The 26,877-nt window shown below is 50.7% G+C and overlaps 2 protein-coding genes across 4 annotated transcripts in view; both read right to left on the reverse strand.

Moving 5' to 3' along the window:
- Window positions 1-12,403, reverse strand: part of MRTFB (myocardin related transcription factor B) — a 208,470-nt gene extending 196,067 nt beyond the window's left edge. Inside the window, exon 1 of the mRNA XM_040973302.1 lies at window positions 12,388-12,403. The gene's annotated coding sequence lies outside the window, so the exon portion shown is untranslated. The remainder of the gene's footprint in view (window positions 1-12,387) is intronic.
- ERCC4 (ERCC excision repair 4, endonuclease catalytic subunit) overlaps window positions 1-26,877 on the reverse strand; it is a 102,538-nt gene that overhangs the window by 59,323 nt on the left and 16,338 nt on the right. For 2 of the 3 annotated variants that reach the window (XM_040973306.1, XM_040973304.1), the window contains 7 exons: window positions 25,639-25,819; window positions 24,691-24,819; window positions 23,207-23,317; window positions 22,092-22,689; window positions 19,783-19,875; window positions 16,787-16,899; window positions 10,657-14,479 (listed from right to left, as the gene is read on the reverse strand). In XM_040973306.1, coding sequence (XP_040829240.1) covers window positions 13,746-14,479; window positions 16,787-16,899; window positions 19,783-19,875; window positions 22,092-22,689; window positions 23,207-23,317; window positions 24,691-24,819; window positions 25,639-25,819 — 1,959 coding nt within the window. In that variant the 3' untranslated portion in view covers window positions 10,657-13,745. Of the gene's footprint in view, window positions 1-10,656; window positions 14,480-16,786; window positions 16,900-19,782; window positions 19,876-22,091; window positions 22,690-23,206; window positions 23,318-24,690; window positions 24,820-25,638; window positions 25,820-26,877 lie in introns of those variants that run through there. The other variant, XR_005883191.1, reaches the window with a different exon arrangement.

The following is a 26,877-nucleotide window of genomic DNA, read 5'->3' on the forward strand; positions in this document are numbered from 1 at the left end:
TTATTTTTATTGGAAAGTCAGATATACAGAGAGGAGGAGAAAGAGAGGAAGATCTTCTGTCCAGTGGTTCACTCCCCAAGTGGCTGCAATGGCTGGAGCTGAGTCAGGAGCTCTTCCAGTTTTCCCACGTGGATGCAGTGTCCCAAAGCATCTTCAGCTGTTCTTTTCAAGCTGTTAGCAGGGAGCTGGATTGAAGGTGAAACAGCAGGGATGTGAACTAGTACCTGTATCAGGTGGCAGTGCCACACGTGGCAGCTTTATCTGTTATGCCACAGCACTAGTCATGACCTACACATTTTTAATGTATCTGAGAGGCAAAGATAAATTCCTTTCACCTCTCCAGATGTCCCCAGCAGCTGGGGCTGGGCCATGGCTGAGGCCAGGAGCCATGTGGACTCAGGCCATGCCTCCTGTGTGCGAGGCAGACTTGAAGCAGCCTGGCTGGAGTCGGCAGGGCTCCCACAGGGGGGCAGGGGCCCCAGCACGGGGGCCAACTCCCGTCCCCAGTGCATCAGCAGGGAGCAGTCAGCCGTGCTTGATTCATTACATGGCAGTGTCGCCCCACGTGCTGAGGGATTTTAACCAGTTGATTTGATTATTTCTTGAAAACTAATGCATATCAGATATGAAGACCGGATCGTATGATTTAACAACTTAGTATGAGGAAATTAGCTGGCTTTTCTTTGACATGTTTAAGATCTTTTCCTATCAAATCTTTAGGCACCTGGTTCCTCATTGACTCTAGAGGGCAGTGTTGTGGTGCAGTGGGTTAAGCCACTGCTGGTGACGCTGGAACATCTGTTCAGCTCCTGGCTCCTTGGCTTCTGACCCAGCTTCCTGCTGGGGTACCTGGCTAGGTCGCAGGAGATGGCCCAAGTCCTCGGAACCCTTGCTACTCACAACGGAGAGGAGCAGCTCGGCCCAGCCCTGGCTGCTGTTGCCATCGGAGGCTGAGTGAACCATCAAAGGGAAGGTCTTTATGTCTTGACCTTGGTTTCTGTTCTTAAAATAAGTAAACACATTTTTTTAAGGAAGGAATATGTTAGCATTTGTCATGAGATAATTATGCAAGCCAGTCCTGGTTTCTTCAGGGTGCTTTAAGATTACATTAAAATTCCAGATTTCTTTGAAAGATTTTACATTAAAATTCAATAGGTTTGATGCAGAATTTGAAGTAAATTCACTTTTATCGTGAATGTATTCAAGTGTAAGCCTGATGCGCCATTAAAGGAACCGGTAAAAGATGATTGCAAATGCATATAATTTGGAGGACAGAAAAAATGATTCAAAAGTATCAAAAAGATATTAGAAAAACTAAAGCAAACAGGTTCGACCTGAAATGCTCAAGCTTTCGTTGGTCAACAGCGCTTCATAAGAAACAATTCAGTTAGACCCAGTCCTGCCTGGCCTCCCTTTAGGGGTCTGATGCTGAGGCCTAACTGGCTGGGTGGCTGCCTGTGACGCCAGCACCCCAAGTAGGCACTGGTTTGAATCACAGCTGCACGACTTCTGATCCAGCCCCATGCTAGCGCACCTGGGAACGGTCCAGGCCCCTGGGCCCCTGCCGCTCACACAGGACACTGAAGGAACTCCTGATTCCTGGCTCTGGCCTTGTCCAGGCCTGGCTGCTGCAGCCATTTGAAGGGCGAAACGGTGGATGGAGGCGTTTCTGTCTCTCCTGCTCTCTCAGTAACTCCTTTAACTAAATAAACAAGTCTTTAGGTTAAATGTAGCATTCCACAAAACTAATTTGCCAAATAGCATTGTCAACCTTCAGGAAATTCACAGCCAGAAACGTGCATGTCATACTCGCACCCCAGAGCTGAAAACTCGGTGAACAGAATACTTGGTGTCACCAGCAGGTGCAGCGTAGCTTTCGACTATCTGGCAAACTTGTGCCCTGTGGATTGATTTTCCGTGAGTTGGCCATGGGATAACGCAATCAAGGGATAAGCGTGACACACAACTGATTCAACTTACTTATGGAATTATATTTTCTGTGCTATTGTCTCCATCTCACCAATGAGAACCTGGAGGCTGTACCTGGACGGGTCACCTGAGCTGTGAACATAGGCCATGAGAGCCCACAGCTTCCCCTGGTCTGTTCACTTCAGCTCCCCCGTCCCCTGCTAGCCACTGACAGCCTCTGGAAAGCCTGCCCTGACTTCCAGATGGGGTCAGAGGTGCCCTTCTGGTCCCAGTGGACACATGCACATTTCTCGCAGGACTGTGAATTCAGGGCCCCGAGGCCCTGGGTTAGGTCCCTGGCATGCAGCACCTGCTGAACATAGCAGACAGTGGGGTCCGCCCAGCGTGTGTGCTCGGAGAGGGGCAGTCTTCTGGATGACTCCCTCAGCTGTGCTGCAGGAGCTGGCCTCTGGCTCTGACAGACATAGCCAGGCAGTGTCACAGCCAGCTGTGCGAGGCGTTCCCCTCCACAAGGCTTCCTAGAAGGCAGGGTGGGGCTGGCGAGGCTGCGTGGGCGTCAGTGCCGCTCCCAGGAAGCAAAGCTGAAAAGCGGAGACCTTGCCTCACTCCGATTCATTCATTCTCTGTCTCTGTCTCTCCCCTCATCCTATTTTCATCACATGTGGTGCCATCTCTAATTCCCTTTGTCTCCTGGCTCTCTGCACAGGGGAGAGGTGGTCCCAGGCAAGTGTGGGGGCTCTGCGCTGCTGCTCCAGGGGCCAGCACAGTCCCAGCACCAAGCCCACAGCTGCCTGGGCCCTTGGTGCCTGTTCTGGGTCTCTAAAGCTTCTTGCAGATCGAATGCTACGCACAGCCCTGGGTCTAACCCAGTGACTTGGTCCAATGTGGCTCATGAATCCACTAGGAAGTGTTTAACAGGGAGGAATCGGGGAGTAAGTACCCGATAAAAACTGGCTGAGTGTAATTTACTGAACAGGACTTCTCCTCTAACAGTTTACTTTTCGTAATTAACAAGTTGTTAAGTTTGCTTTCAAGAGACACAGAGATGGGGAGGTCTCATCCACAGCTGACCCTCTGCGTTCCTGCCACAGTCAGGTGGGGCCAGGCTGCAGCCAGGAGGGGGCGCTGAATCCCAGTCTCCCATCTGCATGGCATGGACCCACCTGCCCGCCTGAGCCATCCCCTGCCAGGGTGTGGATTAGCAAGGAGGAGAGTCGGGACTTGAACCCACGCACTGAGGCAGGCATCCCAAGAGCATCTTATAAGGGAGCCACAACACCCCTCTCTGTCTAATGGTTCGTAATTTATAAACGTTTCCAGAACATCATCTACTTTGCTCAGATTTAAACAAACAAGTCGATCAATTTAAAATTACCTTCAAACCAAGCAGAATATCGAGAGAAGTAAGAAAAGCATGAGGTTACAAGTCACACACATAGAACTTGAGAGGCTAAAATTGAAATCATTAGATCCCAAAATATTATATTCTCTTGTCCATCATACAAAGCAATAAAAAAAAAAACCAACAACAAAGGTGCTGATTGGCACCCACCTAGCCAGCACTGGATTGGAGGATATTTCAAAAAATTTGGGAGAAATAGAATTCTAAGACATGCTTGTATTAGTGGAAAAAGTGTTGAAAAGCCCATGAACAGAGGGCTCTTTAAAAGGTCTCGGAAAATACATGATCTAAAAAAAAAGAGCAAGGACTTCAGAAATGTTTACACCAACATAAATGAGGCTTAGTCCCATTTTTCTATGAACTTTTTGGGGTGCCCACAAACATCAGAACAGAATCAAGCCCAGGAAGAGACTGGAGACACAAGGGAATTTCAGAAACATGATAGTCATCGAAACAAAGGAAATCTTAGACCCTTACTTGACTTATAATAAAACTAACTTTAAAAGCCATTAGTATAAAATACAGATGAACATATTTCAAACACTGTGACAGAAAACTTATCTAGCCACTTTTTGACTTCTACAAAAAGCATTATAGAAGATTGATATGTGTCACTCAGAATATTTGTTCACCAAAAAGTACCTTGAAGAAAATGGAAAAATACAATGGAGGGTTAGTATTGAGAATGTCTTAGGTACGCCTTTAAGGAGAGCAACCAACCAGGAAATGGGCAAAAATCTCATCTGAGTCCTATTTGACCAGTTCCAAAGACTGCAAACATGAGAGGCAAGACCAGAATGAAGTCCTACACAGATTTTTCATAACCAAAAACATCATTTAAAAAGCCCGACTTTGCCAAATGTGTGTGTGTGGGGGGGGGGCGGCCTGTTGGACCACGTATTCAAGACTCTTGGATTCCTTTCAGGAAACAGGGAGGCCCCTAACCACCCAACCCAACAACCCCTGAGGGGTGCCTAAGAGAAACCTTCGTTCCTGTGAGAGAACTGGGGACTGGCACAGAAATACCAGGGACAACGTCTAGAACCCTTAAGATGCCAGGTGGGGAGTGGGGGCGGGGCTGCCTTTTGACAAACTAGTTTGTTCCTTCGGTGGAACAGTCTAGTGGAGCCCGAACAAATGACAAGCGGAGATTGAAAGGCTCTTACCAGGATAACACTTTTAAAAAGGACACAAGATTAACAATACACACATACACACATTTTGTTACACAGGTAACATGCATGACATTAATTAATAAGCCGGTAATAGAAGAGACGCAGGGAAATGTGAGACGCATTCGTCTCCACCAGGGTTTACTTGGGCGCAGGGTGGACGGCGGGTCTGTCTCACTAGCGGAAGGGGACGGTCTTAGAAGGTCAGGACTCTCCCCGTTTCAGGGGGCTCCGTGAGTACTTCCTGCAGCCCTTTAAACAACTAAACCAAAGTAGGTAAGGCCCGCATCAGCGGACTCGGAGCACCAGGGACAGCCATAACTGAGCCTATGCGCCAGCAGATGCATAGGGAGACAAAGCTGGGCAGCAAACAGCAGACTCTGCTAAGGGAAGCTCACCTGCTAGTTACAGGCAGGAGACTGCGGTCAGCGTCGCCAAAGAAGCCGCAGGAGCCTCGGAGGGACACGCAGCACACGCCTACCTGGAGAACGCCTTTCCTTTCAGAAACAGCCTCTCCCATGGCAACGCTGCCCTGCAAAGCTGCTCTCAGCCCTGGGGAGTCCCAGCAACAGACAGGTGGATCCCTGTTTTTCAAGATGACTGAACTCTCTCACCTGCTCCAGGGCCCGGCTGTGCGCTATCTTATTCCTCTAAGGCAGTCAGTGAGAAAGGGGGCCTTGACTGGCAGGTGGCCACGGTGAAGGGTCCTTTTACAAGCTGCTGTTAAGCCAGGCACCCACAATTCTGTGGTGCTCACAGCGCCGAGAAGCGGGTCATTTCCAGACAGTGAGGGGTGGCTGCTTTTGTTTATTTGGTTTGGTTTAAGTTAAACACCATTTTCCTGTAACTGCATTATCACAAATACAAAAGCTGGCGCTGGATTTTAGACGCCCCCCCCCCCCCAGGCCAGGAAGAAAACATCTTAAATCCCATCTGTGGCCCTGGCAGGTATGTTGTGAATGTCCATCAAACAAACTGACGTCATTTAGCGAATCATACTTTTTGAAGATCCTGGACTTTGACAGTGAACTGGCTGCAATATTCTTGCTGCAGATTGTATTCTGCTTAGAGTGGGAAGTGAAGGTATTTTTGTAGAGATGTTGCAAGCAAAGCTGAAATTCGGGGCTGTCTGTGGTGAGAATGAAGGGGGGTCAGGCCGTGTGAGACCAGCTCCCGCGGTGTGACGCGGGCTCACAGTAGACTCAGAGTCCAGAGAATTAGCGCCCACCCACCGTGCACCTGCAGCGCCTGGCTGAGGTGAAGGCCAGGTTCCCCTACTTGAGAGACACTCCTGTTAGGATGACAAGTTCTCCAAATCGCTGCAGTGTGGACATTGGTTTGTCAAAAATGACAGCCACGCAGGGGCCTTCCCGAAGTGCTGAAGGCAAAACACGAGAATTCTTTCCTTTCAGATAAGATGAGCAGGTCCCAGGGACGGAAGCCAGAAAAGCCGGGCCCGGAAGGTCAGCGGGCAGAGCAGGCTTCTGTCAGAACCGAACCTGTGTGGAGCAGAAGGAGCAGTCCTTCTCCCTGCCCACAGTGCACATTAGCTAAAGGGAGAGAGAGCTCGCCCTTCTGGTGGAGCTTAAGTACACCCATGTGTGGACACATCTTCATACTTTCCCAATTGAGGTCATTTACATTTTTAAAAAATCCGGGCCATCCCTCTCCATGTAACTGCTTATTCTTTGATTAATTCCACCTGTCTTGTTTTGGCCATCTGCGCACACATGTGTTCATCTGTCCCTGGATTAATTGGCTTGCTGGGATCCAAGACTTAAGTCATTTCATGAGTGTGTGTTTGGTGTGCCTGGCCCAGCGGCAAAGTTCCCCAGGGTGGCCCTGCTGGAGCCTTGACTCAACTTGAATTTGCTGAGACAGGAAGGCACAAACCTGGGTCTCTGGGCTTGTGGTGTCCCTGGGCAGTGCCTTACCCGAACCCCAACTCCAAAACTGGTCACCAACCTGGGTTTCACTTCCCTATCCCTACCCTTGACGAAGGCAGGACACCAGTAACTCACCCGGGAAGGCGGGAACCGCAGGCAGGGGTCCTGTGGCTGTCTGCACCCTGGGCAAGCAATGCCGACCATCTCGGACCTCTGAGAGCAGCGGGGTCCTGGAGGGTTTAGGTAAATGACCAGGTTTCTCTCATTTCTCCACTGAACCGTTCCTTTTTTTTTTTTTTTTCTTCTCAAAGCATCTGCACGGTATTGACTGCACGTGTGTTGCAACAGAGCATGGTTCTTGCCATAGGCTGACGTGGGGAGCCATTACACGTGGTGACAGCCAGCTCTCACCTTCATTCTGGGAAGTGCTTTGTGCTTCTGAAGGCACCCGGGGCTTCATCCGGGGTGGGGGCAGCCGCAGTATTTAAGGACAGTGACATCCCAGCCAGCCACCCTCCTCCTCCTGTATGTGGGGGAAGCTGTAACCGAGGAAGTATAGGCGCCCAGGATGACTCATGCTTAGCCCGGGGTACAGGCTAGGGCTCTGATAAGAGGCAGGCAGCACGTCCTCCGTTTGTTTATAATGAGTCATGCTGGAAAGCAGGCTATCTCTCCCACCCTCTCCCCGAGTCACGGCTGGACAAGAATCAGAGAGGCCGGCGCGCCCTGTTGCACAGCGCCCAGCTGCGACTCCAAGGAAGCCCGCCTAGGGCCCGACTCGACGGGGCCCCCTTCCGGTGGCGACCGGGAGCGCCCCGTTTGGATGGTGTGCTCTAGGCCTTTTCCTGAGCTTTTGCCTGAGCATCCAGATCCCCCGACCTTCTGACCGCCATTTCCCAGGGACAGAGGGCAGTATCAGTCAGTGTGCAGCCTTTGCCCACACTGGAGCGAGTAACCGCATCGTTGCTCCCCTGCTGAGCCCTCTCCCAGGGCGGGCAGCCTTGGGTGTGTGACTGGTGAAGGCTCAGAGCTACAGAGTCAAAGGTGCATTTCTTAGCTTATGCCTTCTTGGTCTCAAGAAAAAGATGCTTGTGCGCAAGTCCTCAGGGGCGCAGGAATGCTGTGTTCTGGGTAGCCGTAGTGTCACTGTCAGCTGCTGTTTTAGTGCATGGAAGCATTGTTCACGTCACCATAGCAACTCGGCTGCCCCAGTTACAGGAAGTTCCCCGAGACCAAAATACAAATCCCAGCGGAGTCTTAGCATGGGCTGCTGCAGGCTGCCCAGCGGGGACGCGTCTGGGTTTCATCAGAATCGCCGCGAGGGATGCTGTGCAGGATGACCCGGCGGCCAGGCCAGGTCACAGGGTCGGGGGTCCTAGCCCTTTCCCAGGCAGCTGAGGGACCGGCCGTGCTGTCACCCTGTGGGGGCAGAGCTTGCGAAAAGGGCTCGCTGCTCTGCTGCTTTTGATGGAGAGGCAAACTGCGGCAAAAACAGGCTTTCTGCTGGTACAGAAGGAAGAACGAAACCCGTTGGGTTTGTCCTATTGCCTGGTCCCTTCTGCACTGGCTCGCTGGCAGGCATGGCGGGCGCCCTCCCTCTCCCGTTCCGCCCAGGGCCATTCTCAGGCTGACCAGTCTGAGCTGCTGTGCTGTTGTGCCAAGCCTCTGCCTTCTGTCCTGGTGGTCGCATGGTTCCACCGCTGTGTGTTTCCCAGCGCCTAGACACAGGCAGTTTTCTCACGCTTCCCTCGCTGGTCTTTCCACGCCTCTTTACCTTCAGCGAGTGATGCTTCGGGGTGCTGATGTCCACCCCCAACCTCCGGGGTCAGCTCCACCTAAGCCACAGACTTGGGTCCTTCCACAGCACGGGCTCCCCACACCCTGGGCCCAGGCCCAAGGGGCAGCCGTGTTCAGACTCGCTGGGCGCGTACCCTCTGCCACACTCATGTACTGTCCTTGGGTGCTGCTCTCGTTGCTCCAAAGCCGTCATCCCGTCACGACCTCATCACCTGCTGAGATGGCTACAGCAGCTGCTGGAATGGCCTTCTCCCCTCCCACTCCGCTTTCCGGGGGGAGGGGTCTGGGGGTGGGCTTGAGTCTATATTTCGTACCCTGGTGACATCTACTTCTCAGTCTTAACTTTGCTCCTGTATGAGAATCACAAGTACTAGGGACCTGATGCACTGTGAGTGCTCAGGATCAGTTCCTCTCACTGCAAACACTTTTCTTTTTTTTTTTAAATTAATTTGACACAGAGAGGGGGAGAGAGCAGCATAGTGAAGCATGTATCTGCCTGGGGCTTGTCTAGGAGCCACATGGGTGTAGGGGCCTAAGCCATTTTCTGCTGCTTTCCCAGCACATTAGCAGGTTGCTAGAACAGAAGTGGAGCAGCTGTCACAGGCAGCTGTTTGAACCAGAGCCAGTGTCACAGACAGCTGTTTACTCGCTGTGCCCTCAGCATAGGCTGCTGCCAGATGTTTTAGGGCTGACTTCCGAAGCCTGCATTTTCCTTGACCAAATCTTCAGGTTTTTACTGAGGGACCCTCCCACTCTGCCACCTACGTTCGAGGAGGTGCCAGCAGCCTGGTGGTCTGTACCCCACTGTGCATGACTCCCCTTGAACACCACCACGGTGCCCGGCAGCTTCCTCGCTGCTGCTGGGGCCCCAGGCTGCAGTGCACGGCCTGTTCCTCCGCCCACGAACACGTGGCTCGTGATGAATTCCGTTTTCCCTTGGGGGCCATTCCTGACCCCCACGTCCACACAGCTTCCTTCCCAGGCCTGTGCAGTGCCTGGATATGTGGCACTTTGGTCTGCTGGTCTGAAGGCTCCTGATGGCCCCGGGCTGTTACTGCTCCCAGGGCCCTGAGCCACGAGCAGGGATCCTGGAGGCCGAAATGGATGTGTCTGAACAAGCCTCTTGGGCCTTGCCGAACTGCGCTCCCTCCCTCCCTCCCTACTGCTGCATGGAGAGGCATGTGGGCTGCAGCTCACGGTGCCACTTGGCATCATTTCAGACATGCCCTGCTGGCAGGCTGGCTTCCTTACTCTTTTCATGGATCCCAGGAAACCCCTTGGTTTCAAATCACAAGTTTGATTTATTGTTATTTTTTCAATCTCCCAGGCCTCAGGGAGCCACGTTCTTGTGGTGTAGCACGAGCTCAGTCACACAAACGGGTCCCTGGGAACTGCTAGAACTCTCCTCTTTCTCATTTACAAAATCAGCTTCTTTCACGCCCGCTGTCAACGGACACACAGGAAAAACAGAAAGGAAAGCAAGAGACCACTGAACTGGGAGCCAGCATCTCCACATCTGTCTATGGTTCTTAAAAACACAAATGATTACCTCATCAGCTCGCAGCATCCTAGCACCCAACAAGAATGCATGCGGGAGCATGTGTCCCTCCCACCAGGTTTAACTTCAGGGACATGAGGCTGGCAACCGGGTTTTTATCATTATCTGGGAGCTACGCAAACTCAGAGTGGCAATGCCATTGCCAAGTACAAAGGTGACCAGCTCATTTTGTGGATACATTTGCAATTAAACATGTAAAAGCGGGTGCAAGCCGGTTTCCCACCCCACAGCTCCTGCAGCCGCTGGTGCTGACCCTGTCCTCAAGGCTTCCTTGTGGATGGCTCAGCCTTCAGATGGGCCCCCTTGCCTTGCACTGCTGGTGATCCTGAGCAAGTTACTTAAGCCTCTCTGTGCCTCGGTCTCATCGCTGTGACACAGGGTTACACAACAGCACCTCCATGGCCAGGAAGGCTTTGTAATGGGGCATTAAATGAGACAACGCGCCAAGTGCTCCCAAATGTGACTTGTACAACTAAGGGTTCATCAGTAGCCAGCATCTTCTGGTTTTAAAATCTTTTGAGGACTCGGCCGTCTTCCACCTTGTGCAGGGACAGGAACTTTTTTAAAACCAACTAATAAACCAACAATTACACGTGTCTCGGGGATCGCAATAAGTTCCAGATGTGTCAGAAGGATCATTCGTGTCTCCTAACTTGAACTTAGATGCTAAAGACATCCAGATGCAGGCAGCGGGGTGAGCAGAAGACTGCCCTTGGCCAATGAAGACATCCCAGGAGCTGGGCTCACCAGTCGCCCCTTCACAGGCGAAGTGTGAGCAGTTTCAGCCCATGAACAGCCTGCCCCCTGCTGCAGGAGACAGAGTGCTGGATGAAGAGAAGGGAGGAAAAATGCCCAGGACCCACTGCGGCCTCAGCATGTGGGCCACCGTGTTAGTCAAACATCAGGCGGCGGTCTGAAGACAGTCAGCTCTAATGGGTTACTCTGTGCAGCGCGAGAGAAAAACAACAATCAAACATCCTCATGTTTTTCCGACACAGTGCTGGTCATACGTGCCCTTTATTCCACTGCGTTGTTTTCACTGTGCCCACAGAACACTGAGTGAAATCTGGAATAAATATATACTTTACGTTACACACTCACGGCTCTGCTCCAGCTGCCCAGTGTGGGGACCCTAAACACCTGCTGATCAAGGTGGCTCTTTCAGTGAAGCCAGTAAGAACAAATCAACAGAGAAGGCGGAAGAGCAAAGAACCACAAGCAATCCATGCCCGAGACCCGCTAAGGCTCACAAGTTCCCACGCTGCAGAGAAACGCTGGCCTTCAACACTGACTTTTCAAAGGATACTCTGAGGTTCAACCACACAGGGGAGAAGAGAGTTTCCCTAACGAACAAAGTGTTCTGAGCCAAAGGAAAATTAAATTCTGCCTGAAAAGCCAAAGCGAGGACCAGTACCGTCTCCCACGTTACTCCACTCCCTCGCCGAGCTGTGCTTAGCATAGCTTTCCCTCAGTTACCCATCAAGATGTCACCCTTCCCATCCTAATGGGCTGATGTGCCAGACAAGTCCACTCAGCCCCTTGTGACCTGGGAAAATGTTCCCCCTTCCCCCTGTCGCCCGTTGCTCCAGCACAGGCAGACACACCTGGTTGACCAGGCCTCGGGCTCGACAGTGACTTATTGCCCAAAGGATCATGTTCATGGCCACTATTAAAAATTACTTCCTCCTGTCTGATTTTACAGAAATAGCAAGAAGCAATGTGATTTAAATAAATGATACCCTAAACTGATTTCTCACAATATTTCATATGTTTACATTTCTATGCAAAAGTCCTGCAAAATGTAACAATAATGATGATCCAGCTTTTTAAAAACCTAAACATCAATTCCTATGTAAACTGGATGTTTACTATTTTGAGACAAAAAAAGGCAAAGTTGAACAAAATGATGCTAGAAAAGAAATACGTTAATTTTGCAACTATATGAATTCCTAGTTCATCAAAAACCTTTAGATTATAAAAGCAACAAAACCAGAAAGAGCAAACCTTGGAAGGGTGACCACCTGCTGGATGTGTGGAAAGCCTCCCCCGGCCAGCAGCAGGGGTTGTGCTGGGGGCCTCGCCCATCCAGCGGCAGGGGCTGTGCCGGGGGGCGGGGGTCCTCGCCCGTCCAGCGGCAGGGGCTGTGCCGGGTGGGGGGGCCTTGCCTGTAAGGACGTTTCAGAGCTCACTGGCAATGCGCGCTCACAGCTCACACACACCCGGGCAGTGTTCCAGTGCTCGGGAGGACTTGGGGGCCACCGAGCCTGAGCACAAGGAAGCCTGCTCTCGATGCTCTGCCAGGCGACAAGGACTGTTTGAAGTGAATGCTTTGGGAAGCACTTGTTCCTCAAGTCCCGATCACACACTGTGCCAGCTCAGGGCTCGCCTTCCACGTTATGAAAGGACCGGAAAAGGAAGGAAAGAGGGGCAGTGCGTGCCACAGCAACAGGCTTGGACGGGGAGGAACGGCCTAGTGGCCAGCACCACCTGCAGTGCTCCCTCTGTCCCCATGTGTCTGGAATCTCTGAGGGAATTCATCAATGGAGCAGACCCCCAAAGGCAGCCTGCATACTCGGGCTGGCACCGCTCCGCATTTCTGCTTTCACCCTGGGACAAAAGCTACAGTGCGACTCTTTCTCCCACCTTCACTGATCTTGGGCTCCTGTCCTCGCTGCCATCCTCTGTGTCACGTGGCCGAGTTCCAGGAAAACCAGTCCAGCTCTGACCGCCTCGTCCGCAGTTACCGATCCACATGCACAGCCCAGCATGGCCACACCGAGACGCCAACATGAGAGGCCAAGTTTGGAAAGGCAATTAAAAATATTTTTTGTTAAAGTTGAAGACTTCAATTTTTTTGGTCTTCAGCTAAAACTACTTTTGCTAAAGACAATTTTGTGTCACATGCTCACCATCAATGTGACAAACAACAATAAAAACCAGGTGACATTGATGACACATTACAATGGGGTCATGGCTGGCTGAATTCATGTCTATGCCAGCTCTTGAGGTAGGAAATTTATTAGGCATCGCTGTGCATGTCAGTGTTTAAATAGAAAAGTTTAAAAACTGTACAAAGATGCTACGAATACCCTGTATGTACACATCCATAAAAGGAAACCCTAAATCAATGGGAAGTAGGTTCCAAATGAGATTGTGTTCCTTAGGGATTTTTAAATACAGGCTGTTTTTCCCTTGAACTTGCACATAGTCTATGCACTGCTCTTTCATTTACCTGCAGTCCTTTATCTCACCTTGAGGAAAGAAAACTCCATCCCAACATGGACCTGCCAGGAAGGGAGGGGTTCCTGCAGCTGTCCATGACCGCCATCTGGACAGGGCGCTCCCTGGACTTTACTCAGCAGTAGCAACTGCCAAGCCCCAGGGCTCTTTCCCGGGCCAGCCTGTTCTGCAAGCAGGGGAACTGCTTTTTGCTGTAGAAATATTGGTTCTGAACAGTCAAGGTGTAGTACGAGCTACCTCCATGTATGGGACCTGAAGCCTAGCTGGCCGGTTTCACAGCAGGAACTACAGGTGGAGGAGGTGTGTTGCTGAAGACAACGTGGTGTGGAGCACTGGTGGGGGAAATGGCAAAGGGACGATGCTGTGAGTGCAGAGGCCCCTGTGTAGCTAGAGGATGAGAACATGACTGCGCACCTTACTGTTTGCATAGGAAAAACACATTCCCACTAGGATTCAAGGAGCCTGTAGAAACCAACTCTTGCAGAAACTACCTGATCCTGCCCACACCCACTGTAGGGTTGGGTACCCGAGGGCCTGGCAGGGACAGTGCAAGCTGGGGCAGAGGCTGGGGCAGGACAGCGAGGATGACCCCGAGGTGCTGGAGTGAGGGGGATCCTGGTCCCTGCCCTTGGGGAAAGAATATCTAAGCGCTTTCCGCTCTGCAGCATCAGCACTGAGCTTGTTGCAGACAGCGACCTCCGCTGGCCGACACGGGGCAGGTGGACAGCACAGGCATGGGATGAGAGGCCGGCCGCCATGGCTCACTTCTTCATTTTCCCCCGGGATGCCACCTCGGCATAAGAGGTGTGCATGAAGTCGTGCAGCTGCTTGGCGTTGGCGGCGTTGCCCAGGATGGTCGTGAGCTCCTCCTGGGACAGAGTTGCCAGTTCCGCGATGTTCTTCACGCGGTTCATCAATGACCGGCAGTTCTTGGCATTGACCCCAGGCATCTTCAACAAGAAGTCCTGGGGGCCGGGGTTGTACTTGTCCGACTCGGGCAAGGTCTCGGAGTCGGCCGTCACAGCCATGGCCATCGCTGCGTTGGGTTGTGGCTTGTTGCGTTTCAGCTCCTCAAACAGCTCGGCGGTGGCATGGGGGGAGGGGCACCAGAGAATGCGAAGCCTGGGGAAGTGGAGCGTGAGCAGTGTGAGCTTGGAGCTGATGTCATTGCTGGAGATCTCCTGGAACAAGGCACCTCGGGATGTGAGGGAGAAGGGCTTGCTGGGGTCGAACTCGATCAGCAGCACGGGCCGCTTGTAGTAGCGGGACATGGAGACGCACTGGCTGTAGAGGCGGCCGTTGTTCAAGGAGCCGATCAGGTCGCTGATGCTCTTGCGTTCCACGCACATGTCTGGGGTCAGGATGTAGTCCCCGACCTCCAGGGTCACAGGCTCGATATCGATGCCCCTGCGATGGATCAGCGATGGGAGCTCGCTCCGGAACTCACGCATGTCCACGATGATGCTCTGCTGTGTACCGTTCTGCTCCTGGCCACCTGGGGACAAGAGGTGGCTTGAAGGCTATGGGGAAGGACTCTCGAAGATGACAGGTAACAATGATGTGTTGGAAATGTGAATTTCAGCAGTTAGCCCCTGTAGGCAGCCGGCAGGTGGGGTGTGGGGAAGCCCTGACCCGCAGGACTGTGCAATAACAACTGTGTGCTGTTTCACGCCACTGTCTGCGGTACTTGGCTCCAGCAACAACAGCAAACTCCAGAGGCTTGAGGGACAGAATTCCAGAGGACGAATGTCTACTGACAGTTCTGTGTGCTACCCACAGGCTCAACCTCGCCTCCCGTCGCGCTGCCTCACATGTTGTCCTTCCTAATAAGATAATGTCACCAGCCTGGCTGGGGTACTAAGACTCTTCAAAAAAGACTCAGTGCCCAGAGCTGTGGCCTGAGGTGCACCGACTTCCGTCCCAAGCTTGCTGCTGACCCGTCTCTCACTCCCAGACTGTGTCTAGAGATTATGAATCTCAATGGCCTGTGAACCTCAAGTTTTAATAAGCAACTATCATTATTTTAATACTGCTACTTGAATTTCTAAACTTTTTTTTTAAAGATCTCCTTACGTATTTGAAAGGCAGAAGTACAGAAATAACGAGAGTGGTGGGGTGGGGGGTAAGCGAGACAGACCTTCTGTCTGCTGGCTCACTCCCTGGCTCCACACTACAGTCAGGGCTGGGCCAGGCTGCAGGCACAGCCCACATTCAGTTCTCGTCTAGCGGGGCAAGGGACCACAACCTTGGGCCCTCTTTTTTTTTTTTTTTAAAGGCTTACCTAACTTATTTGAAAGGCAGAGTCATAGAGAGAGAATACAGACTATCCACTTCCCAATGGCTACGGTGAGCAGGGCTGCACCAAGCAGGCTGCAATCAGGAGCCAGGAGCTTCTTCCAGGTCTCCCACGTGGCAGCAGGAGCCCAACCACTGGGCCATCGTCTGCTGCGTTTCCAGGTGCCTTAACGGAGCTGGATGAGACGTGCACAGCAGGGACTCCCTACAGGACCCATACAGGGAAGTGGAAGTTTAACCCACCGCACCTCAGCTCTGGCCTGTTGAAATTATTCTCAGGTTTACTAAGTTTTTTTTTTTTTTTTTAGTTTGAACTTTGAATTTTACAGTATAATTCTGTAGAGTCTGGAATTCCCGCCCCCCTTCAAATGCCACCCCCTGACTGATGGTCCCCATATTGTTACAACAGCATAGTCCTTCATAAGGAGTTATAATTCTATCAGTCTATCACGTGTGCCCCACCACTGCTTGAACTGTACTTGACCTCCCCAAGGTTAAACAAACCCAACTGCTGTGTTTTCCTCAAGCTTATCTGGTACCAGCTGCTGCCACAGGAAAATGGGACTTTGGGGAGAAGGAAAACGGGAGCACATGGGACTCAGCAGGATGGACAGTGCACAACTGTGAGGGTACACAGTGCCCGGGAGGACCATAAAATAATGTATACACACACAAGACAGTGGGAATGGACGAGGGTAAATGCATGAGGGGAGAGGCAGAGCAAGGGGGGAGAAGCTTCCTTCAGTGGCCAGGTGAGTCAACTGGCTTTGCAAAGGCACATTCTGAGTCTCAGCCAGCCAACTCAGATGCTGTGTTGGCACAGACTGCCCGGGGCTCTGCCCAGGTCCCCTTCCAGGTGACTCAGCGCCCTGGGCCAGGGAGCACACAGAGCCGAGGCACGCAGCCTGGCCTGGGATCAACCCATGCTGTGTGTTTTTGGTCTTCACTCACTCATTTATTTTTGAGAGGGAGGGAGGGAGAGGAGAGGGACAGGAAGAGGAAGAAAGGGAGAAAGTGAGGGAGAGAAAGTGAGCAAGAGAGAGAGAGATAGAGAATGTGCTTCTCATTTCTTTGTCCACTCCATAAGTGCTGGCCATGACCAAGACTGGCAGAGGCTGCAGCCAGGAAGTCAATATGGGCCTTCCACACAGGGGGTTGGGGAGCCTGGACTCTTAAGCCATCTTAGGGATCAGTAGGGAGGTGGACTGCAGGCATGGGGAGGGGGTGACTGGCCCTGAGACAGGAGCTCTGACATGGCAGTGGGGGCCCACCCAGCCTGGCCCTCCGGCCCTTGAGGCCTGCTGCCCGCCAGGGTGTGCACGGCAGGAGGCTGGAGCTGAGTGGGGCTGGGACTTGAGCTCAGACACTGCATGGCGATGTGGCACTGCCCTAGGCAGATCTTCTCAAGTGCAGCCCGTGCCCAACCTCCCAATCTCTGCCAGGGAGAAGCAAGCCTCCACAGAGCGAGCGCAGAGGCCGTGAGAGACTTGGCGAGGGCAGGACTCACCGGCCTTGCGCGTGTCTGTGGGAGCGTTTGTGGACGCAGCGCCTCTTGCCAAGTCCAGATTGGTTTCATCTCGGCCTTCTCTCTCTTCAGGGACAACCATGCTGGCCTTCTCCCTGGAGGAGAAAGGAGTTTATGCATTTCTCTTTCTCTCTCTCTTTTTTTTTAAAGTTTTTTCAAACTTTAGATTCCAATCTTCTGTTAATTCTAATATTGAAAACAATCCCTATGGGCCACAGTGGTAGGAGGGAACAGAAGTTTACTTCTTTTTGCTTTTCATTTTACATTCAAGTGTTTTGAGACACAAAATAAGCAAGTAAGAAAATGTCACGGAGACATTCCTGAAATTGTAAGGCTACAGTTAAAAGAAGTTATTTAAATCACTTATATTCAGATATTTTCAGAATGATCATCAATATAAAGGTTAACAATTAATAAAATGAACACATATGTGGATACTGCAAAAAGCTCATGGAAAAATGGAATTGCAAGGTAACTGTGAGGGCAAAACAGTTTTGAAATCCACAGTCTTTTTGTGATATGCATTTTCCATAAGCATTTTTTTGAAGACTTACTGTGTGCCTAGATTTCAATTTTTTCTGCACTGAAATAAATTTACCTCATAATCCTATTTTCCAAGAGCTTTATGTCTAGGCAGGAGACTCTTTAAGCACTTTCAAGTTTGCGTTTTTAATTAAAACACTTATTTACTTATTTGAGAAGCAGACAGAAAGCCCCGGTCTGCTGGGTCACTCCCCAGATGCCCACTCTGCTCCCTGGTTGAAGCCACAGCAGGCAGCCGTGAATTGAAGGTGGGTCTCCCACGTGGGTGGTGGGGACCCAAGTGACAGAACCATGACCGCTGTCTCTCAGGGCCTGCGTCAGCAGGAGGCTGGCATTGGGAGCAGAGCCCATGACAGAACCCAGGCACTGAGAGGGCACGTGGGCAGTCTCACTGGCATCTTAGTCTCTAGGCCACATGCCTCCCTCTGTGATCAGATTTCCTAACAGTAAAACTTCAAACCATCTTTATCTTTCCTTTGAAAAGCAGTGATGTCCTCGAAAAATGCATGCTGAGGGTACCAACACTGATGTTTTTCTATCCGGGGATCATTTTACTAGCTGTTTTTAGCAGTACCATCTCTTCCCTTGTAACTAACTTGTCTTTAGCCCTGCCTGCCAGTCTGCCGAGTTCATTCTTTTCTGGTTGAATGGCGACAGGGCCTCTGCCCTTATGACATCGGGCAGACATCTTGGTGAAAGCAAAGTGTCTCTCACAGTGCAGATGCTCTTCTAAAAGCACACCTCAAATAGTTTTGGTTTCAAAACAAACACTTCTCAGATTTCCCAACTTTTCTGGGAAAAGAAATATCAAAGTTCTAAATGGTGTAAGCATCCCATGGCTGCGTCTTATTTACAGTAAATAGGCAGTCACCACTGAGGCAGTAGAGAAAAATATGACAGACTGTAGACAAAATACATTACAGCCTGGGCAGCAAATGCTCTGTCACTTGAAATGTGACAGAGGACAGAGCCATGTCTAGGTTCTGCTGGGATATTTTTTTTTTCTCTTTTCCCGTTATAAATTTATTCTGAAGTCAGAATTAGGAAAAGAGGGAGAGGTCTTCCATCTGCTGGTTCACTTTCCGGATGGTCACAATGACCAGGACCGAGCCAGGCTGAAGCCAGAAGCTTCTTCCAGGTCTCCCGAGCAATGCTCTATTTGGGCCAACCACTGCTGCTTTTTGCAAGCCACTAGCAGTGAGCTGGATGCACGTGGAGGAGCAGAGACCTGGCTCAGTGCCCTGTGGGATACCAGCAATGCAGGTGTTAGCTTAACCTGCATGCCATGATGCCAGCACCTCAAATGAGATTTCCGATACATGCAGGATTTGTTCATGTCTTGTTGCTGAGTCCCTGAGGTTAGCAGCATCACCTGCATAGACCAGGAGTGACATGGAGTCGCCAGCACCTCACTGTCAGCTGTCATGGCTCAGGTACCCTGAGCTGGAGAAGAGGCGGCTTTGTGAACAAAGCTTGGAGTATTAAAGCCCTCCCTGCCCTCTTTGGGGCCACCTGCTCATGTTCTAGCCAGCCCCTCTGGCTCTGGCACCACGCAGGGCAACAAGGGCGGCTCCCTCCAGGTGAGGTCTGATCAAGATGTTTTGTCTGGTCAGAGGGTTCCTGAGACCTTGGGCCCCGGTCACCAGTTTGATTTGAAAGTTCAGGCTGACGGTTGATGCATGCTTGTTTCTGTTTGGAGGGGCGCTGAGGCCAGTTATGGGGATGCCCTGCATCTGCCAGACAGGAGATCGGGCCCTCGAGGTGGGCTGGGGGAGGGTGCAGGTGCTGGCAGACAGCTGCTGCGCAATTAAGCACGTCCCTGCGAGGCCACTGTGCTAACCTGGAAGCCTCCAACAGTTTTCCCTGGACTTTGTTCCCCGCCCTCTCCCTGCACTGGTTCTAATCTAATGCCTTTGGTGGTCATCTGTCACTCTGTCAACACCTTTCCTGGCACCGGAGAGTTCCTGGGAGGTGCTTGGGAGCCCTGCTGTGAACACCCACAGCCTGATCTCAACAATCAAATCAGAGAAAACTCAGGCAAAGAACTTTTGCAGAGAGCGGAAGGAGGGTTTTGATTTGATCCCTAAGCACCCCTCAAAATTCGCTCTCTTCTCTCCGTTAACTTTGACTGCCTCCTCCTTGCATCAGAGAACTGCAGTGTCTTCTCAGCAGTTCCCACTCATTTCTTAATGCCATGCCTTCAAACTTAGAGAAGCTCGAGGCAGGCACTGTGGCACAGCACATGAAACCACCACCTGTGACAACGGCCTCCTAGATGGGCAGGGATGGTTTCAGCTCTCTGCTAATGGACCTGGGAACGCTGTACAAGACAGCCTTGCAGAGACCTGCTCTGGGGCACAGGTGCCATCCTGGGCCGACCTGCAGGGGACCCTCCTGGCCCCATCCTCTCCCTAGCCTTCTCCTCCGGGCTTCACCTGATGAGCTTCTCAAAGGCTTCCTTCTCTTTGCGCAGAGCCGTGAGGTAGCGCTGCTCCTCCGTGGAGCCTCCGTAGATCAGAAAGTAAACCCTGCAAGGGAAGACAGAACTCCTTTAGGCTGTGATAGCCCACGCTCCTGTCCACTCCTGTCTGCTCCTGTCCTGCAAGGCTCAGCCAGGCCCTGGGAAGTCAGAATGCTTGAAGCTGTTCACATGCACGGTTCCAGTGGTCACATATGCTGCTCACAGCCCACCTGCCGAAGGTCTCATTATCAATACCAGAGATTAATCAATACCAAAATGTAACTAGAAGGAGAGAATAATTCTTTATAACTATAAAGAAGTTAAAAAAAAAAAACACAAGATTTTAGGGCTTGTGCTGCTCCAGTTCATCCTGCATCTCTGCCAAGCAAACATTTAAAAAGTTGGACAGGGGCTGGTGTTGTGTCATAGTGCGTAATGGCGCAGTCTGCAGTGCTAGCATCCCATATGGGCTATTTCACTTCCAATCCAGTGCCCAGCTAATGTGCCCGAGAAAGCAGCAAAGGACAGCCCTAGTGCTTGGGGTCTTGCACCCACATGGGAGATGTGTAAGCAGCTCCTGGCTTCGAGCTTCAGACTAGCCCAGCTCTGGTCACTGCGGCCATTTGGGGGAGTGAAGCTCTCTCTCTTTTTGCCTCTCCTTCTCTTCCTCTAACTCTGACTTTCAAATCAAAATAAATCTTTGAAGACAAAAAAGGAGGACAGTTAAAGAAAAACAACCAGGTTATATAAGTTCACATTACGGCCTGGCACGACAGCATAGTGGTTAAAGTCCTCACCTTACATGTGCCAGGATCCTATTTGGGTGCAGGTTCTAATGCTGGCAGCCCTGCTTCCCATCCAGCTCCCTGCCTATGACCTGGGAAAGCAGTCAAGGATGGCCCAAAGCCTTTGGGAACCTGCACCGCATGGGAGACCCAGAAGAGCTCCTGGCTCCTGGCTTCAGATTGGCTCAGCACCAGCCATTGTGGCTGCTTGGGGGGTGAACCATAGGATGGAAGATCTTCCTCTCTCTCTCTCTCCTCCTCTCTGTATATCCGCCTTTCCAATTAAAAAAAAAAAAAAAAGAAAATTCACATTAGTTAGTTCACCTTCAACTTCACAGGCAGTGCCTAAATCTTACCAGTCTATACTAACCCGTGGCAGGCAAGACTCGGGGGTTTTATCGGCTGTCTGTTTCTCGCATTTTCCTTTGGGAAAGGCCTGCTTCTCTAGCTGGCTTGTCAATCACGGAGCTGGAGCAGGCCGGTCCTGTGCCCCCTTCCTACACCTGCCAGCGGAGGTGCTCTCCTCTCTGGTTCTCGGCTTTCCTGACATGCCTCCAGACTGTGCCGGGCACCCCCGTCTCTGGCTCTCGGCCTCCCTTCGGCAGAGCGAGTGGCTCAACTCCCAGGCCCCTTCTGATTCTGCCCTTCTGTTCCCAAAGAGCTCACTGCCCTGGTTGCCCAGGGCGGGGGCAGCTTGGCACACGGGGCCTGGCTGCAGAGCGAATCAATAGCGGAGCAGGCCAGAGCCGCCCGTGGGTCATCGCTTTCCCAGCCTCAGCGAGTCCTTCATCCTGCATTGCTTCTGAGCCAGTTCCCCCATTCATCTCTGCGTGGACGGGCCGCGCAGTCAAGCTGCTTGGGAGGTTGCTTTTGGCTCTCTGTTTGGTTCAGACGAAGTTCAGGATATTAATTTTGCTGTTTATTTCCCCTCAGATAATTGGAGAGCAAGAACACTATATTCTCCGGGAGGCATCGGTTTGCTCGTCTGATATTTCTGAAGATTTTCATCTGATACGTCTTGAAACTCAAGAAACCTTGGGCCAGTAATTCCCACAAATGCCTTAGTTTAATGTGGATGTAATCTAGTCCTACTCCTTAAAATTTATAGGAAAGACATTTTAGAAGATCAGAACTAGTTAGCCAAGTTTTAATTACATTAAACTCTTGGTAGGACTTGGAACAGCACAAATTTCCTAGACTTTCTCAGCTGTGGCACGCCACGAGCTACATGCCGACTCAAAAAGCACATGGGACGGTGCGGGCAGCAGCCAGTAGGGAGGCCACGAGTGGGTCCCCGGGCTGGCTCTTCTGCCCCTATGCTTGCCCACCCTTTCAACCCAACTCCCTGCTTGCCCAGTAATCAGAAGTAAGACTCTGAATGCAACCAGCCCGCGTAAGGAGAGCTGCCAGAGAACTGGCACACAACTGGAGTGACATCTGCGTGGCCAGCGAAGGACCCACGGGCCTCAGGAGGCCCTCGGCGGCTGCCAGGACTTGCCTCAGGGGCTTCCCGGGCCTGCTGGCCCTGTAGATTTCAAGCTGGCGAACAAAGGTGAGCTCAGCATCGTAGAGAACCACGTATCTGGGCTCCACCTCGTGCAGGACCCGCGTCAGCGCGTAGGGGTCGCTGCAGCCCAGCAGCGGGTGCAGGATGGTGAGGGGCTCTTTGAGGATTCCGTAGGCCGCGTCCGACGACAACTGGACCTCGAATTCCTCGTGCCTCACTTCCTCCAGGCTGCCTTCCGGGCTGCTGTCTACTTCCCGGGGCTTGCCCTCCTCGGCTGCCCCTCCCTCCTCCAGTTCATCCTCCGGCCTCCCCATCATCTGGGTTAAGGTCAACTTCGGTTTCTTCTTCCTGCCAGCCCTTTCCTTGGCAGGACGCTCTTTGACTGGGGGGTCTTTGGGTCTCTTCTGAGACCTGCGGGTCCTCCGTGAACTGTCCTCCTTCCGGAGTCTCACCCACACCTCCTCGGCGAGGCTGTCCTTCTCGAACGCCTGCCGGTAGAGCCTCAGCAGGAAGGCCTCGGGCCCGGCCGTAAGGTAGTCCTTCAGCTGCGAGCAGGTGCGGTCGTCGCTGGCGCAGACCAGCACTTGTCCTGTGGTCGGAGAAGGCGAGTTAGTGCTGCCTGCTTGTCCCCCAAGTCCCTAACCTCAAAGAGACCTCACGCTGCCTCTCTGTGGCAGCTGTGATTGGCACTACGTTCACAGAGGATCTTAGATTATCCGACCCTTCGCCCTCTCTAGGCCTGAGACCTGAGAGTGCTCCTGCAGGGCCGGGCCACTGTGACTGACTTAGGAAGGATACTTGCTGAGGACATAAAGCAGACACCCCTCGCCTCATGGGGGCCTGCCGACCTAAAACCTGCTGGGGATAGGGTGAGATTAGCTGGCACTTTAAATAGAAGGCACAAGAATCCAGCTGGTGAGAAACTCTGCCTGCTGAATATACAAAGGCTCAACCCGGAGCAAGTGAGAGCCGGTGCAGCCCAGGCCCGAGGCTGCCAGCAGCACCGAGAGCCCATCTGATGGGCCAGAAATCCTGGCAGAGCTCAGCACAGCAGCATCGCCTTGGCACACTGAAAGCCACGTGTCGGCGCGCCCTTTTTTTCTTACCCGGACCACCGAGTGCTTCACTCTCCTTGTTCTCTGCCTCTATTTCCTTTAATACTTCGGTCAGTGCCTCCCACTTCGGGCTGCATTCGAGGACTAGTTCCTTCCTTGTCTCTGTGGAGAAATGACGGAGAGCTTCATTGCACGTGGTGACAGGCCCGCTATTATTTCTAAAATCCCCATGATTTCCACAATCCTGGACACGGATAAAATGAAGCAATAATAAAGCCTTTCTTTGTATAAGTATTATTTGCCTTTTTGTGTGTTTAATTAAGTTTTAAAGTAGAGTTTTAAAGTTGGCTTCAGAAAGCAAGCATTAACCAAGCCTGTGCCTTAGTGCAATGGCTTAATTGGCTAATACTCCCCTTGCAAGTGCTGAGATCCGATATGGGCGCCTGTTTGTGCCCCGGCTGCTCCACTTCCCATCTAGCTTTCTGTTTGTGGCCTGGGAAAACAGAGATGGTCCAAAGCCTTGGGACCCTGCACCCACATGGGAGACCCTAAGGGGGCACCTGGCTTCAAACTGGCTCAGTTCCAACTCTTGCAGCCACTTGGGGAGTGAACCCACAGAAGAAAGATGTTTCTCACTGTCTCTCCTTTCTAAAAGTCTGCCTTTCCAATAAGAATAAATAAGTTTTTAAAAACAAAACAAAACACTGATATCTAATACTAAGTAGGCAATTATGGGAATAAAATCCACTAATAGTTTCATTCTAATCTATGTATGTTCCTTAAAAGTTAAAAGGGATGGGGTTAGCATTGTGCAGAGGGTAATGATACCACCTGTGACTCTGGCTTCCTGTAAGGGCGCTGGTTCAAGTCCCAGCTCCGTGCCAATGGCTGGGGAAAGCAGCAGACTGGTCCAAGCTTGACCCCTGGCACCCCACGAGAGGTCTGGGTGCCGCTCCCGGCTCCAGGTTAGCCCGTGGCAGCCGTCCGGGGAGAGACCCAGCACGTGGAAGATATCTGTGTCTGTGTCTGTCAGTTTGGCTTTCAAAAAGCTGAAGCCATCTTAAAAAACAAGTTTAAGGAGATGTTAAAATGTTCCACTAAACCTTTAAGTGCCCACAACAGTAATCGCTTTGAAGCTGAAAAAAAAAATCCATCTACAGCTTTTATGTGCCACTGGGAAGGCTCTCAACTCAAATTCGGCATGTATTATGTGTAATCTGTGGCAATGGGTTCCAAGACCAGCCATTCTAAAAACTTGATTTTTCCTGTAGAATGTTTCCTGAAACAGTGACAAAGAACTTAAAGACAGAAGGCAGTATAAGCTAGTTCTGTGCCTTGTGTCCACCAGAGCCACAAACTGCCATGGTCCGTGGAAGGAGCTAACCATGTCCGAAGTTAAATACACACGTTCATTCACTGCACGCAGGAGCCTTCGTTTTTTACCTGGAAGGGAGTTTTAAGGTCTACTTTGACTTGATCAGTATTCCCACGCCAAATACTATAATGAAACACAAAGACTTAAGGACACAGGATACCTTGCCCTTCTTTTATTTCCACGTTTTCAGACATTTTGCCTTTTTTCATCAGCTTGGCATCAGGAACGCGGTAAACCCTTGCTCGAGCATTTACAAACATTGAGGTACTGGAGTCCAGGAACAGCCAACCTATCATGAGAAGTTAAAAAGCCTTCAATTCAGGGTTGAGTTGCTCTAACCTTAGAGGGCCGGATGACCCACACATGCAACTGGCACCGCCCCATCATCACCTTGTTTTCCCACTGGCCAGCCCTTCTCCACTATTGTGGCCTCTCTCACTGTTGGGCTAGGTCAGTGGTTTTTCAAATGTGTCCCAGAGGTGCCTGGACCAGATGTTTTTTGGGGAGGCCGTTTTCCACTGTTTGCCATCTTGCCATCGCTAATGATGGTGCCCCAACTGTTGGTAGGTGACACTGCTGGTGCCTGTGTCAATCGCCACACATTGTGGTTGAGTACTTAGGACTGCTCCTGAGGGAGCAGTAAGAATTACTGGCTATGTGCACTCACAGGGCCTGCGAACCATGCCAGCAGTGACGGACACAGGACAATGGCCAGTGGCCTATGTATTTGTCCCTTACCTCTCCCATCTTGGGGACTTGGACCTTGCTGTCTCTTTGGGGGAAAGTCAGCTGTAAGTTTTTCACAAATAAACTTCCAGAACACCACCTATTTCTAAGTTGGAGACTGCTTGTACTAAACATTGTCTCTTATAGAAACAAAATTCCATTCCTCAGAATGGTCATGAATATTTATTATTACACAGAAGCTAAATAGATGGGAACTATCAATAAACTCTATATCTGTGTCCATGAACAGCCAATGTAGTTTGAAATTGTAGCATATAGCATGTAATTAAGATACAGCATTCCCTACACCTGGGTTCCCTTAAATACATAATACTTTATTCATATCAGATCCTACAATAATATCCATATTTTCATCTCCCACCTGAATTCTGACCAAAAGCCTTCTCCGTTGCTCTCAGGGATTCCAGGAGGTTCAGAAATGTGACACAATCATACTGAGAGAGATACTGCAGCAACGTTCGCAGGATCTTCAAGTCCTGCACCAAGGACTTGGTCTTGGCTCCAAGCTGATGCCACAAAGGGTCCAGATAGTGGCGGATCGTCTGAAACAACAGGACTTGGTGTGATGACACTGTGGGAGAGTCGGTCGCTTCAGGAGAAGTGTGCGTGTGTGTTTTCCCCAAGCACTGTTTGAAGTCCCTTAATGTTCAGTACAGCTGTTCCTAACAGAAATCATACTTTCAACAAAGATTATTCCCTGTGTATGTAAAAATGATTAAAATAAATTTTATATGATATAAAATTCATTACAATAAAAAAACTTGAAACATTATTTCCCAAGGAACTGGCTAGGAAGTTTCAGCGAACAAATATTGAATTTGTCAAACACACAGCATGCTGTTGCATTCATATAAATCTTTTGGACCAGATGGTCAATCTAGCATCCATATTTACATTATTGTTGGCAGAGACCAGCTCTAATAGATAATAATTTGTTTTTATGAACAGAAGCACAATGCCTGGACATCATCTTACTGAACAAATCGAGTCCTGTGCAGGAATAATGTTTGGATAACCACAAGTTGACTATCTAAACCAGAACAGTTGTGAAAATGAAATGAGATACTTTAATACTTCAGCACCACAGGCAGATGCTGTGTAAACTGGGGCACTGAACTACATGCTTCTTTTGCAAAGTAATCTACGAAAGTTGAAGATTTGAAACAAACTGCAAGCTGTGTCTACATTTGGATGTGGTTACTAAGAGTATCTAAAACTATGCTTGCTCTTACTGGTCAGGGATGGTAAACAGAAATGATGTGAAATAATTAGGCCAAAATTTGTTTTTCTAGGAACATACATATCCTATTAAGAGAATATGAAATAAAAAAACAACAACATGCATTAAACACATGTGAAGGACAGGAGCAGAACACATAAAATTAGTTTAATATATCGATATTTCACAGTAAACTGACTTTCTGGAAGCAAAAGAAATGGAAAGTTACAAGCTTCTTTCCTTTAACATCACTATGCATTATTCCCAATGACATGTCGACTGACTCCAGGACAAGAAAATGTTCTAACAAAATATGAAAAAAAAACCCTGAGATTTTTAATGTCAGCTTTCTCTGAATTTGCAGCTCAGTAATATTGATAC

Source organism: Ochotona curzoniae, unplaced genomic scaffold (assembly GCF_017591425.1).
Source record: "Ochotona curzoniae isolate NIBS_2020 unplaced genomic scaffold, NIBS_Ocur_1.0 contig_2321, whole genome shotgun sequence".
In the NCBI taxonomy this organism is placed as follows: domain Eukaryota; kingdom Metazoa; phylum Chordata; class Mammalia; order Lagomorpha; family Ochotonidae; genus Ochotona; species Ochotona curzoniae.